The sequence below is a fragment of the Phasianus colchicus genome, chromosome 13 (genome assembly GCF_987193195.1).
Source record: "Phasianus colchicus chromosome 13, bPhaCol1.hap1.1, whole genome shotgun sequence".
In the NCBI taxonomy this organism is placed as follows: domain Eukaryota; kingdom Metazoa; phylum Chordata; class Aves; order Galliformes; family Phasianidae; genus Phasianus; species Phasianus colchicus.
Window position 1 is genome coordinate 3,025,825 of NC_143448.1, and position 13,313 is coordinate 3,039,137.

A 13,313-nucleotide genomic window follows, 5' to 3' on the forward strand; every position below is an offset into this window, starting at 1 on the left:
CCCCACAGCCCCGCACACCTCCCAGCCCCAGGGACACCTCACTGAGCCCCACCGCCCCCCCAGGTGCTGCCCCTCGCCATCCCCTCCGTCTCTGCTTTTCCAGCCCAAGACATCAACGGAGCCTGAGCCCTGCTGCATTTGGTGTTTATAATAAAAAAGTCATATACAAATACATACATACAAATTATATATATATATATATATAAAATAGTGGGCAGGACAGGCTGGCAGGCTGCAGGCCCCGGTTCAACCTGCTTGGCTCAGCCCCACTCTCTGCTGCAGGCTTCCTCCTCCCATTCCCGTTGGCTGATGCTCAGAGCCTCTCAGGTGGCCAAGGGGTGTCAGTCCAAGAGGTTCAGGCAGCGAGCTCGGGACACCCCCCAGCAAGTTGCTCCCTGCTGTCCTGTGCCTGTTTCCCCATCCACAGCGAGGTCACGGCACAGGGGACGCGGTGCAAAGCAGTTCAGGATGAGCCCGGTGACGACAGGCACTTGTTGGCAGGGGATCACCACGGGATGTCCCCACGGCCCCAGACTTTAGGGCACCTGGATCTGCAAGTCCTCATCCTCATCGGGGTCGCTGGTGCCATCCCCGGGGTCTTCAGGGCCAAAGCGGGCGCTGCGCATCTTGCCAAAGAGCGGGGTGCTCTGCTGCCTCCTCAGCCTGCAAAAGAGAGCTGCTGGAAGAGGGTGGCCCTGATCTCCCCCCCCCCGGCTCACAGGACCCCACCTTAGGGGCTGTGCCTGTATCCCCATCTGCATTCTCCCCACGGAACACCCCAAAAAAAACCTTTCTGAGCACGGCGGGGGGGGATCGGCGCCAGTGCTTTTAGCTCTTCACTCACTCCCACATTAAAATTCATCAGCAAAGATTGATGGGGAAAATTTGAAACGGAGGGCCCGGGATGGCAGGGATGCAGCTCTCCCATCGCTCCCCGCTCGTTCAGTGTGTTTTACTGGAAAGCATGAATTATTTAGGGTGAGCGTGCGGGGAGGCTGCAGGGGCAGGGAGGGGGAAGATGAAACCTCCATTATTCCTCTATGATTTAATGAAGATGTCCCAATAAAACAAAGGAAGATTATAAAAACAAACTCCCCGAGCGCCTCCCGGAGACGCTCCAGAGCAGAATCGATCTCTCTTGCGGCCATTTCATCTCTTTATTGCTGGAGAAGCAAAGGGAGGCCAGAGAAAAGTTTTGAGGAGCAATAAAACCGAGACCCACAGGCATTCCTGCCTCCCCTCAGGCTCAGGCAGTGACACCCAACAACAGGGATAGAAGAGCCCCAGCAGTGCTGAGCTGCTCCGCGGATGTGCTGGGGGCACTCAGGCCCTGTGGAATGTCGAGACAGTGGGAGGGGACAGGCGCAGGGAGCCCATGAGCCCAGCCGTGGGTCCCCACCGCTCACTCACCGGGACTGCAGGTGCTCCAGCTGCACCTGGAAGCTCTCACTCTGCTCCGTCTGCTCGTCCAGCGACCGCTGCAGCTTCCGTGTCTGGTTGTGGGCCTCGTCCAGCTGCAGGAGGTGATGGGAACGGAGCGGTTGGCACCGAGCAGAGCCACCCAGCTCCCAAAGCACCCACCCGCAGGGATTCACCTCGTCCTCAGCCTGGGCCAGCTCCTTCTTCAGCTCCTCCACCCTCAGGCGCAGCTTCTTCACCTCACCCTCGTGCTGCTCCACGCGGCGGTTGGCGTGGGCCAGCTCGGCCGTCTTCTCCTGGTACTGCTTCTTCAGCTTGGCGTGGACGTGCTTCAGGTCTGCCAGCTCCTGCAGGGACACGGGGCTGAGCATGGCTTCCCTACAGCCCCTCCTGCTCCCAGCGACCTCTCCCACAGCCCCCGTAATGGAGGAGCATCCACCTCTATGGACGGCCACCCCCTGCAGAGTATCACAGAATCGTGAAGGTTGGAAGAGATCTCTCAGATCAAGTGAGCCATCACCACCACGCCCACTGAACCATAGAATCACTGAGGTTGGAAGAGATCTCCCATGTCATCAAGTCCAACCATCACAACCATCACCACCATCCCTAAAGTGAACTGTAGAATCATTAAGGTCAGAAGAGACCTCTAAGATCCCCAACTCCAACCCCAACCCGTCCCCACTAAACCTTGTCCCTAAGTGCCACCTTTCCACGTTTCTTGAACACAAGGTGAGGGCAGAGTTTGGGATGGAGGAGGTCCTGGAGGACGCTGTTACAGCAACACGGGGCACACAGTGACCCAGGGCTCCCTGGAGGAGGTGGCACTGGGCTGAGATGGCGTGGGACGGGATCACCCCTCACACCTTGTTCTTCTCAAACAGCTCAGCCTGGATGGTTTTGAGGTCGGTGTCCAGGGCGCTGGCCGTCTGACGCCGTTTACGAGCCAGCACCTCCTCCAGGTCCTCGATCTGCGCCCGCAGCTTCTTGTTCTCCCGCTCCAGGTTGAGCTTCTCCGTCTCCAGCCGCTCCCTTCGGCCCCACTCGGCTGCATTCTCCGCCTGCAGCCGCTCCATCTGGGCAGGAGATGCAGGGTAACAGCAGGCTCCTCCTGCTCCTCCGTGCCCTCCCTTTCCCTATGGGATGCCCCCCACTGCCCGGCCTCACCTCCATGCGCAGCTCTGCCAGTTTCTTGTCCATGCTGGAGCGAGCACCCAGCTCGTCCTCCAGGTCCTCTGAGATGCGTCCCAGCTCGTCCTGGTGGATCTCCTTGAGGATGTTCAGCTGCAGGGAGATAGAGACGGGCAGTGAGCACCCAACCACCACCACTCGAGCTGTCCCCACGGTCCCCCTCAGGCTGGAGGGACGCAGCCCTGTGACCACACCACATCCACCAGCTCTACCAGTGCCTGGAGTCTCCATGCTTCCAGGTAAGGACCAGTTGTGGCTGATCAGTGGCACTAACCCAGGAACGTGTCACCCCCTGGAGGTTCCTGGACGCCTTGCTCACCTGTTTCATCACCTCCTGCTTGTTCTTGTTGAGCTCCTCATACTTGATCTTCCACTGGCTCAGTTCGCCTTCCAGCTTCTCAATGCTCTTGCTGAGTGCCAGCTTGTCCCTGCGGAGAGGCAGCCCTGGTGAGAGCTGGCAGAGCCTCCTGGTATCCCCTCCTGGGGTGGGACAGCCACCAGCCAGGCCGGGTGGCACCTGACCAGTCTGCAGCCCGAAGCACTCACTCCCTCTCTTTGAGCAGCACTTTCTGAGACTCATCCAGCCTCAGCTTCAGGGCGGTGATTTTGGAGGCATCTTCCTCGACGACGCTGACGTCCTCCCAGAGCAGCCGGCTCCGCTCCTGGCGCGAGAAGGAGCTCCGGGTGCCCGCAGTGCTGCGCTGCTCCCAGCTGTCGGTGCCCTCCTGTTTGCCCTTCAGGATGTTCTCCATCAGCTCCAGCTCCTGCAGTTGCAGCATGGGGAGGAAGGGGTCACAAGCGGGAAGCACGGCTGCCCCCAGGGAGGGTGCTGTTGTGGTGGGTGATAACCAGCAGCATCCCCTGTTCCAGCCCCATAGTGTTCCCAGACCTCCCTGATTCCTCACTGCACACACGGGTACTTATAAACACAAACGAGATTCCCCTAGAGCCTTCTCCAGGCTGACCAGTCCCAGCTCTCTCAGCTTTTTCCTGTTGGAGTGGTGCTCCAGACCAAAGGCTACCGTGAGGATGAGAACCTGAGAATGTGATGCTGCTCCTGCTGGTAGCTGACACCCTCCACAAGGTCACCCATGGCTGACCTCTCATATTGGCACAGCCACCCAGGGAGGTGGGGGGCGTCACTGACCCCAGAGCCGTGGGGATGTGGCACTGAGGGATGCAGTCAGTGGGCACGGTGGGGTAGACTGGGCTTGGGGATCTGAGAGGTCTCTCCCAACCATCACAATGTCTTTAAGTCCAGAAATTCCCAAGCAGAGCTCCATGTGCTGCAGCTGCTCTGTCCCATAGAGGGCAACACTCCCTCCTGGTCTTCCCAGCCAGCCCTTCCTGAGCAGCCTCACCCCCCACTGCCACCCATTGTGTCTCCATCACCCCAACAAGCACACAAACACCCCCAGCCCCGCTCCCAACCCCCTCACCTTGGCTTTAGGAGGTGTTTCAGCCCCCACATCCCGCACAGGCTCACTCTCAGGGGCGGCCTCGCCATCACCATCTCCATCACCCTCGGTGCCACCCTCATGGCCGCGGAGCCGTGCCAGCTGCCGGCCCAGCTGCTGCCGCTCCTGCAGCCCCTCCTGGCGCTCTCTCCGCAGCCCGGCCAGCTCCTTGGTGAGCGCCTCCAGGCGATGCCGCAGCTGCCGCACCTCCTCTCGGGCCCGGTTCCGTTCTGCCCTCACTTTGCTCCATTTCTCCCTCCAGTTGGCCGTGCAATCCGACCACCAGCGCATCGTCTTCTCCATCTGGGCCGCCCGCGCCCGCGCCTCCTCCAGCTCCCGCAGCCGCAGCTCCTCGCGGCCCTCCCAGTCGGCCTCCAGCAGGGCCGGGGGGGGTCCCGGTGACGGCGTCCCGCTGGGGGGGGATGGAGGGGAAGGAGTGGGGCCCGGCTCGCTCCCACCGCCCCGCTCGGGGCCCAGCAGGGCCAGCAGCGAGCCGCCATGCAGCTGCGGGGAACCGGCCAGGCGTGGGGCACCGCTCTGGCTCATGGCCGCTTTCCTAGGGCTGCAGCATCGCCTTCGGTGTCAGCATCGGGGTGTGCAGCAAGCCTTGGGGGCCTGCGGGAGAGAGGAGGTGTCAGAGGGGGTACGGCCCATGGGGTGAAGCTGTGAAGGGTCCGGAGCACGGCTCTATGGGGAGAAGAGAAGCTCGGAGGGACTGCGTGCAGCACCGCATTGCTCTAAGGGAGCTCACAAGCAGCAGGGAGAGACTTGCTGCATGAGATGATAGCGACAGGACAAGGGGGTGGCTTTAAACTAACAGAGGGGAGGCGTTGGGTAGATAGGAGAAGGAAACCCTTCCCTCAGACGGTGATGAGACGCTGGCACCGCTGCCCAGAGCTGTGGCTGCCCATCCTGGAGGTGACACGGATGGGCTGGGGGGCAGGCAGCCTGCGGCACGGCTTGGAGCTCAACAGGCTGCAAGCTCCCCTCCAATGCAACCGCTCAGTGGCTCAGAGCGGGTACAGCCACCTGCACGCCGACCCCCAGCCGCCCCCTTCCCACCCCTCCTCACCCCACACGCGGGGCACAGAGCGGCCCCGACGAGCCGCCGCAGCCGGGCAGCGCTCTGCCAAAACGGGAAACCGCGCCAGGAAACCTCAATGGGAGGCTGCAGCGCTCCCTAATGGGATAAGTACAGGGCCGGAGCCGCCCGCCCGCAGCCCGCGGCCCCACAGCGCGCTGCCCACGCGGGGCGGGGGGACCCCGCGCAGCCCCCGCTGCGGGACGGGGCGCCGCGGGCGGGAGGACGCGTGCGCGAACGGAGCGCCATGGCGGTGCCACGTCCCGCGCTCCGCACGCACAGCCCACCCGCGGCCGGAACACGCGCGGCCCACGCGGGACCCCCTCCGAGAGCCGCCCGCCCCCCGCGCGGCCCCATTGGCTGCGGCCGCTGCCACTCCGCCGTGACGCGCCGCACCCGCGGGACCGCCGCATTCCTCCGCTCCCCCCGCGGCGGTGCGGTGCGGCTGTGCCCGGTGCGGCGCGGCGCGGTGCGGTGCGGCGCGGTCCTCCTCGGTGCGGCGCTGCCCGGTGCGGCTCGGCCCGGCTCATCCCGTTCTGCCCCGTCCCGTCCCGCCCCCGTCCCGCCGAAGTTCCCCGCAAGTTGCCCGCCCCGCCCGGTGCCGCCCCGCCCGCCGCCTCCCGCCGCCTTCCGCTCACCGGATCCGGTGCGGTGCGGTGCGGTGCGGGCCGGGGCGCTGCCGGCGGAACGCGCTCCTCCTCCCGCCGCCTCCTCCTCCTCCTCCCGCCGCTCCCCGCCCCCCGGCCCGGGGCGGGCGCTGCCCGAAGCGCCGTTGGCTGCCCCCGGGGGTCCCACGCGCGTTCCCCCCGCTCCCCCCCGCCCGTGGCCCCGCTCGCTTCGCTCCCGGGTCTGAGCGCTGCCGGGACTCAGGGATCGAGGAGCAGCTCTCACCGAGCCCTGCCTGCAGCCCCACGTCCATCACTGCGGGCTTTGGGGCGATGGCTCCTCATCCCCCTGCTCTGCCGTGGGGGTTTTCACCTCCCCGGTGGATTCCTGCCCTCCCCGTGGCACACGGTGCTGCATTTCGCGGTCCCACCATCCACGGGATGTGGGCCGCCAAAACTCCATTCTCCTGCACGTTTTCCCGGGGATGTTTTCCCCGGGTATTTCCCACTTAGCTGGAAGGTTTCCAGCCAACAGCTCTGAACCCCAAGCATCCCCGCTCACCCATTTCCCACGGGCGATGCTGGCACCCAGCGTGGGGCGAGCGGTGAGCTTCGATTCCCAACAGCACGGCTCTGCCTGCGCACGTCCCGGCCCCTTCCCTCCAACCCCGGTGTTTTTCCATTGGAAAGAACCACCCGGCGCCAGGGAAGGGGCTCTCCCCCTCTCCTTCCCTCGGAGCAGAACGATTTTGCAGGCAGTACGGAGGAGCAGCCCTGCTGGCACCAAAACGGGTCTGGGAATGCTGCTGTTGCTGAGGTTGTAAATGTGTTTTTGTGGTGTCGGATGTGAGCTTCTGGGTTTTAGTGGGGAGCAGAAGTTCAGTGAAGAACCCAACGCTGAAAGGGCTGTTAGAGGAAACGGCTGCTGGGAGTGAAAAATTTTGGTGGTTCTCTTCTGCAGATCTGGGTGTTTCTTTGCTGGTCACTTTGCCGGGAGCAGCTTGGGGGTGCCAAGGGCCCACAGTGGTGGTGTTGTGGGGTCTGCAGTCACAGCCTGTCCCAAAATGGGTAATGCCTGGAAGCCCCCCACTAAACCCGGGCCGAAAGGGCTCTGGGGTGGGTCAGAGAGAGGCCGGAGTGGCAGCGGTGCAGCCGAGCCCCAACCAACCCATCCTGTGCAGGGCTGCATGAAAGAGCCCGACTCCGAAAGTTCCATTGCTTTCATTTGCTTATCTGCATACGAACACTTCCCTTTCTGCTGCACGGACCCACAGTGCACTCAGAGCCACCCCCACAGCATCACGGCAGCTCCTGACACAACACAGCACTGCCCGGCTCCTGCTGGCCCGGCAGGTAGGGGCTCCCCGGATGGCCACGGGGTTCTGCGGGGCAGGAGGGGACTCAGGGGTTGCCTCTGAGCGGGGGCCACGCAGCGATGCTGAGTGCTGGGAGGGCTGGTGCCCCTACTGGTGGGTGTGGTGGGTGAGCCGCTGCTTTTGGGGTCGGGGTGGCACTGCAAAGGATGCAAATCTGTTGGGTGCCCTCCACCCCTGTGCCGGGACTGCTTCCTCCTGGGCAGTTCGGGACCGGGTTGGTGCCAGCACCCGGATGCCACAGGATTTGCATGGCAGGCAGCTGTGGTGGCTGTAGCCCCATCCACAGTGCCCCAGGCGTGGCCCCGGGGCTGTGACTGGGTGTGTGTGGGGCTGGGTGCCTTTTGCAGGATCGTGGAGATGCCCACCCTGCTGCTCACTGCTCTCGTCCTCTGCCTCGCTGCGCCTGTCCTGCCCAAACAGGGTGAGAATACATCCCTGTGCCCCTGTGCTGCTGGTGGGGGTGGGGCTGGGCTGGGGGCAGTGGGGATGGAAGCTGGGCAGGTACTGCGGTCGGGGCTCATCTCTCAGAACCCCCCTTGCAGACACCGAGTACATCCAGAGCTGCATGTATAACCTGTCAGAGAGGCTGAAACAGGGCAGCTCTCAGCACAACTGGGCCAGGTGAGTGCAGCCCCATCCCCCCCCGCCCCCCCACTCCCTCACATCCCACCAGCCCCATTCCCCTAGCAGGTTAACAGAGCTGGAGCAGGTGCTGGCCAACAGCACGCTTGGCAAGGAGGAATACAGCTTCAAAACCAACATGCTGGAGGCTTTTGTGTTCAACATCATGGCCGGCAGCTTCCGAGGGCTCAATGTTAGCAGCAACATGGTGGGTACCACTGTGTCCTTCCCATGCAGTGCTCCTGCATCAGCCTCTACCCATAACCTCCTGGTGCAGGATGTGTTGAGGCCACTTCCCCTCACAGCACAGAGGGTCCCAAGGCAGCTCCACAGCACTTCCTGCACTGCTGAGACTATACTTCCCTGCCCTGAGCTTCTCTCTCCCCAGCCCAGTTCTCCTCTTTGCAAAATGCAGCTAGTGCTGGAGCCAGGACCCTGCTCGGCACCTGGGGTTGGGGATGCTCAGGGGGTGCCCACGAAAGTGTGACCCCTCCTCTGCCCCCATAGCCAATGCAGAGCAAAGAGCAGTCAGCATGGCTCCAGGGCGGCATCAACTTCCCAGTGGAGCTGATGAAGGGCATGGGAGCACAGGAGAAGCAGAAGCTTGTCTGTATCATCAACATCCACAGTGCCAGCCTGTTCCTGGTGAGTGCCGGCAACGACGGTGCCTGGGGAGAGCCGAGCCCCCCTTGAGCAGCCCCGTGTAGATACACTATGGGGCTGCGGTGGGGCCCCATAGGGCGTCTTGCTCTGCCTCTTACAGGATGAGCACAACAGCTCTGTGCTGAACGACCACATCCTGGGGGCCTTCCTGCACAACAGGCGGGTGGGTCGGCTGCAGCGCCCTGTGGAGATCCACTTCAGGCACAACGAGGAGCTGGTGAGCTGAGCTCCATCATGGTGAGATGTGGGGTTTCCAGGGAACAGACTGGACATCTCACTTCCTCCATCCTCCTTCCCACCAGGACAGCTCCAATGCTACCTGTGTCTTCTGGCAGCCTGCAGGCACGGGCAGTGCTGGCACATGGAGCACGGAGGGCTGCGAGACGCAGCACCAAAAGGGCATCGTGCGCTGCCACTGCAACCACCTCACCTACTTTGCTGTGCTGCTGGTGCGTGGCTCCTGCCCTTCCTCCTCCCACCACGTAGGACTCCCCGTGGCTCACCCCATGTGCACCTCTCTGGACAGATCCAGGCACACAACCTGAGCGAGTCTGAGCTGCAATCTCTCACCTACATCAGCACCGTGGGCTGCTCCATCTCGGCTGCTGCTGCCTTCTGCACTCTGCTGCTCTGCTGTGTCTTCAGGTAGAGCTGTGCCACGCCATGTGCCATGCTGTGCCACACTATGTCATGCCATATGTTGTGTGCTATGCTATGTGCAGTGCTGCATGACACCATGCCACACTGCCCACTGTACCGCACCACTCCTTGTGCTGTGCCATGCCGTGCCATGCCAAGCACAACGCCGTGTTGTGCTGCCTGGTGGGCATCCTCTGCACCCCGTGCCTTCTTCCCTCCTGCAGATGCCAGCCGCGGGACGACACGACCAGGATCCACATGAACCTGCTGGCTGCACTGCTCCTGCTCAATATCAGCTTCTTGCTGAGCGAGCCGCTGGCTGCGGGCACCAAGGAAGGGTGTCAGGCTGCGGCTGCCCTGCTGCATGGCAGCCTGCTCTGTGCCCTAGGGTGGATGTGGGCTGAGGGTTTCCACCTCTACTTCCTCCTCATCAAGGTCTACAACATCTACGTGCGGCACTACCTCCTCAAGCTCTGCCTCTGCACCTGGGGTGAGTGCCCCCGTGGGCTCCCACTGCCCCGCTGCCCTTGCTCGGCCTTACATGGCCTCTCCCTGGCCCCCAGGTCTGCCCACACTGGTCGTGGTGGCTGTTCTCATCTTCAAGAAAGAAATCTATGGGCGCCACATCATCAGCACTGCTGATGGTTACAAGAACGTGACCATGTGAGTGTGGGGGCTGCTGGCTCCCCAGGCACACCGTGTACTCTGGGCTCCCCAAGGAGCACCCCATGCACCCCATGCACTTTGGGTTACCCATGCACTCCCATGCACCCCATGAACCTTGAGTTTCTCCATACATCTTAAGTTCCCCACGCACCCTGGGCTCCCCATGCACCCCCAAAGGCCATGTGCATCCTATGCACTAGGGGTTACCTATCCATCCCATGCACTTTGGCTTGCCCATGTGCTCCCATGGATTCCAGAAACCTCAGGGTTCCCATGTACCCCATGCACCCAGGGTTCTCTGTGCACTTTGGGTGAGCCATCCACCCCCAGGGATTCCAGAAATCCCATGCAACCTGAGTTTCCCACGTGCTCCCAGGAACCTCTGGCTTCCCAAGTTCCCCATCCACCTCAGGGACTTTAGAAACCCCTTGCTCCTCATTCACCCTGGGTTCTCCATGCACCTATGCACTTTGGGTTAGCCGTGCACCCCCAAAGACTCCATGTACCCCGTGCACCCCAGGCTGACCAGAGTTAGGACACAGCTGTCCCCCATCCCCACCAGGTGCTGGCTCACCAGCCTGCCTGCCCACTACATGACCCTGTGCTACGCTGGCCTCATCCTGCTGTTCAACGTGCTGGTGCTGGTGGCCGTGGTGGTGGTGCTGTGGAAGATGCGGCAGCAGCAGCGGAGGGCGAGGAGGGACTGGGTGACGGTGCTGGGGCTCACCTGCCTGCTGGGCACCACCTGGGGCACGGCCTTCTGTGCCTTTGGAGTGCTCCTCGTGCCCCAGCTCTATATCTTCACCATCCTCAACTCCCTGCAAGGTCAGCACCCGGGTGGGATTTTGGGGGGAGAAGGGGGATTCCCTCGTCCTCCCAGCGTGGCACTGAGGGTGCCCATGGCATTAACTGTGTCACCCCCCAGGTGTGTTCCTCTGCCTTTGGTACCTCAGCACGCATCGCAGCAAGCGCAGCACATCCGACTGCAGTACCTCCAGATAGCGGGGCTGCGGGATTGGCCTCGGTATTTAGCGTTAATTAAAGTGGCGTCCGGTGATGGAGGCGGCGAGGAGCCGCCAGAGGGCACCAGGACAATGGGCTGGAGCGTGGTCGATGGGAAACGGGTTTTCCTCCCATACAAAAGCAAAGGCGGAGCAGAGCTCTCCGGTACGAACAAGCTTTTGGTAGAATCATAGCCGCTAAGGTTGGAAGAGAACCTATAGGATCGCCGAATCCAACCGCTGACCCATCCCTTAACCCTGTCCCTAAATAGAATCGCAGAATCATTAAAGGTGGAAGAGACCTCTAAGTCCGGCCCCACCCCATCACCCTTAGTGGAGTTCCAGCAGCCCAGCCTGCAGCAGACTTACAGCTAGGAAAAACTGTGGGGGCAGGAAACGTGGCTGCAGATGGTGATGGCAAAGTGGCAGCCCAAACCGGCCCCAGTTTGCCTCTCTGCACCCAGGACTTTGGAGCCGGGCTGTGGGGGCAGGTATCACATTGTGGGGTCCTCCTGTCCCCATGCAGGGCACGGTGGCACAGCTCCAGCTCTTCCCATACCACTCCGCTGAGTGTTTTTCCCTTTCTGGCTGCTTTTTCTGGGACCTATTTCTGGGAACAGAGCGAAGGAAGCCGCTCGCCCTTGTGCTTTGTTCTATGCACAAAGGAAATTTGCCGCTGAGTTTCCACCCGTCCCGCTCGCATCGAGGACAAAAGCCGTCCTGCTGCGGCTCCGAGGCGATGAGCTGGGCATGGCTCAGCACTTTGTCATCATTTGGGACTTGACAAAGCTTGGTGGGATGCCAAGAGCTGGCGGGCAGCAAGCAAACCCCATGGTGAGCATCAATGAGCATCACCTTCCTGGCCACGCACCCCAGGCATGAATCATGACTGTGCCGGTGGCTGCGTCTGCACTGACACCAGTGCATTTCCTACGCCTGTTCCTGTATCCAGCAGTGCCTGGAAAACCCTCACCATACCCTCACCATAGCCTCCCTGCATGGCTGTCCTGGGGCTGCAGGGCCACGGTGCAGTATGGCACATCCCGAGGTGCCTGGAGCCCAGAGGGCACCCAGCCGTCAGCCGTCCCCATGCTGTGCTGGATGGCAACAGGAATCAAAGCTCAGCCTGTCTCACCTCCTCAAGGAGAGCAAGCCCTATTTATCTTTCCCACAGCCTTATCGGGTGTATTTTCTCAGCACGCAAGCATTCAGCTCCCAGGTTGTGTTGGGATCACCAGGCTGGACAGTGGCTGGGATGAGGATGCAGGTTTGCAGCCTGGGGTGCACACAGAGGTTCCGCAGGGCTGGGGACTCGGACCTGCCCAGAGCTTGGCCCCATGCAGTGCCTCTGGGCATGGGGTGGAATCCACGGGGTCTCCATCCACGGAGGTTCCCAAGACTCAAACTGCCCAGCTCGAGCTGTAAATTCTTATCAGGTCCAGGGAGTGCTGCTGGCCGGAGCCCAAGGGCAAATTTTCCCCGCAGGGACAACGTGAGGATTTCCTCCCCCAGTGCTCAACGGGAATCTCTGAAGGCAGCAGCGAGCCCTGCTGACTTCCACATCATCCGATAACATCAACAAGTGCAGACATCAGCCCAAAAATAACTCTACCAACCTCCTGATAATGCCCTAGTGTGGACAGAAGCCTTTTTGTTCCCTGGACAGCAGCAAGGGGACGGCCAGAGGTGTCATTTCCCTATAGGAGCTATGACCCTGGGGCAGGGGGGTCAGCACAGGGGGCTGCATCCTGCACCAGGGGATGGGAGCAGGGAGAGAGGAGTGGGGCCGGGGAGATGCGGGTGCAAGGAGATGGCTGCCCTGAAAGGAGCCGTGCTGGTTGCGGTGTGGCCGCGTGATGCAGCGTGTGCTTGCCCTGGGAGAGCTGAACAAAGGGGCCACAGCTCATGGGTGATGTGAGCAGAGCACGAGGTGCTGGGCTGGGACCCTCCAAGGCACAGCAAGCACCATCCTCATTCCATTCCCATCCCGTTCCCATCCTTGTTCCCGGTGTGGCCATGGCACCTTGGGTTTGTTGGCTGCCTTTTGTCCCCATGCCGCCGCGTCCGCCCTTCCCCCAGCAGCATGAAAAGGAAGAAAAGTCCCATTCAATCCTTTGGGAATATCCGTGAGAGGCTGCGTATTTACGCTTCCTGGCCACCTCCCCGCCATCTCCTTGGAGCCCGGCTCTCCCTTTTCAGCGCACACAAAAGGCTGCCTGGGCTGGAACCTGGCCACGCTCCCTTAGCTCTGCACGCACCGCGCTGCCGTCGGGGCTCGGGGCTCCGTCCCGGACCCCACATCTCAGGGGGTGCAGGGCACAGTGAGCACCGTGCTCAGGACCCAATGCCCGCACCCTCGTTTCCTGCCCCAAAGCAGGACACGCTTCTTAGGACGCCGCGTCCCGGCCGCTCTCACATCGGCTGTTATTCTTTAATCCCTTTCCCAGCCGGGCGCGCAGCCTGGCAGCCGTACAATTCCTTTCCTTCCCTGGCCGCCCGCCAGCTCCAGTTCCCGGGGGTGCCCCCCCCCGCCCCACCGCCGTCCCTCTGCCGATCCCCGGCCCGAAGGGGCGATACCGCCCGCCCTCCCCACC

The 13,313-nt window shown here is 62.2% G+C and overlaps 2 protein-coding genes across 8 annotated transcripts; one reads left to right on the forward strand and one right to left on the reverse strand.

Annotated features, from left to right (window-relative positions):
- Window positions 1–133: 133 nt before the first annotated feature.
- Window positions 134–6,560, reverse strand: CCDC102A (coiled-coil domain containing 102A). 4 transcript variants are annotated; one of them, XM_090149831.1, is made up of 9 exons: window positions 6,316–6,560; window positions 4,050–4,682; window positions 3,157–3,374; window positions 2,930–3,038; window positions 2,587–2,703; window positions 2,286–2,495; window positions 1,596–1,766; window positions 1,411–1,514; window positions 134–663 (listed from the first exon to the last, which is right to left on the reverse strand). In XM_090149831.1, exons 2-9 carry the CDS (start codon window positions 4,611–4,613, stop codon window positions 537–539), a joined length of 1,620 nt encoding a protein of 539 aa, XP_090005957.1. In that variant the 5' UTR covers window positions 4,614–4,682; window positions 6,316–6,560; the 3' UTR covers window positions 134–536. The 4 variants fall into 4 exon arrangements, with proteins under 4 accessions (XP_090005957.1, XP_031471092.1, XP_090005958.1 ...); XM_031615232.2 differs by lacking the exon at window positions 6,316–6,560 and adding an exon at window positions 5,787–5,894; XM_090149832.1 differs by lacking the exon at window positions 6,316–6,560 and adding an exon at window positions 5,545–5,706.
- Window positions 6,561–6,862: 302 nt separating this feature from the next.
- LOC116243805 (adhesion G protein-coupled receptor G5) lies at window positions 6,863–13,129 on the forward strand. Of its 4 annotated transcripts, none has more exons than XM_090149834.1 (12): window positions 6,863–7,106; window positions 7,477–7,550; window positions 7,672–7,750; window positions 7,817–7,958; window positions 8,258–8,395; window positions 8,490–8,630; window positions 8,716–8,862; window positions 8,940–9,058; window positions 9,277–9,542; window positions 9,616–9,715; window positions 10,281–10,543; window positions 10,644–13,129. In XM_090149834.1, exons 2-12 carry the CDS (start codon window positions 7,487–7,489, stop codon window positions 10,718–10,720), a joined length of 1,536 nt encoding a protein of 511 aa, XP_090005960.1. In that variant the 5' UTR covers window positions 6,863–7,106; window positions 7,477–7,486; the 3' UTR covers window positions 10,721–13,129. The 4 variants fall into 4 exon arrangements, with proteins under 4 accessions (XP_090005960.1, XP_090005961.1, XP_031471094.2 ...); XM_090149835.1 differs by having other exon boundaries at window positions 6,865–7,106; window positions 7,820–7,958; window positions 10,644–13,127; XM_031615234.2 differs by having other exon boundaries at window positions 6,871–7,106; window positions 8,514–8,630; window positions 10,644–13,124.
- Window positions 13,130–13,313: the final 184 nt, after the last annotated feature.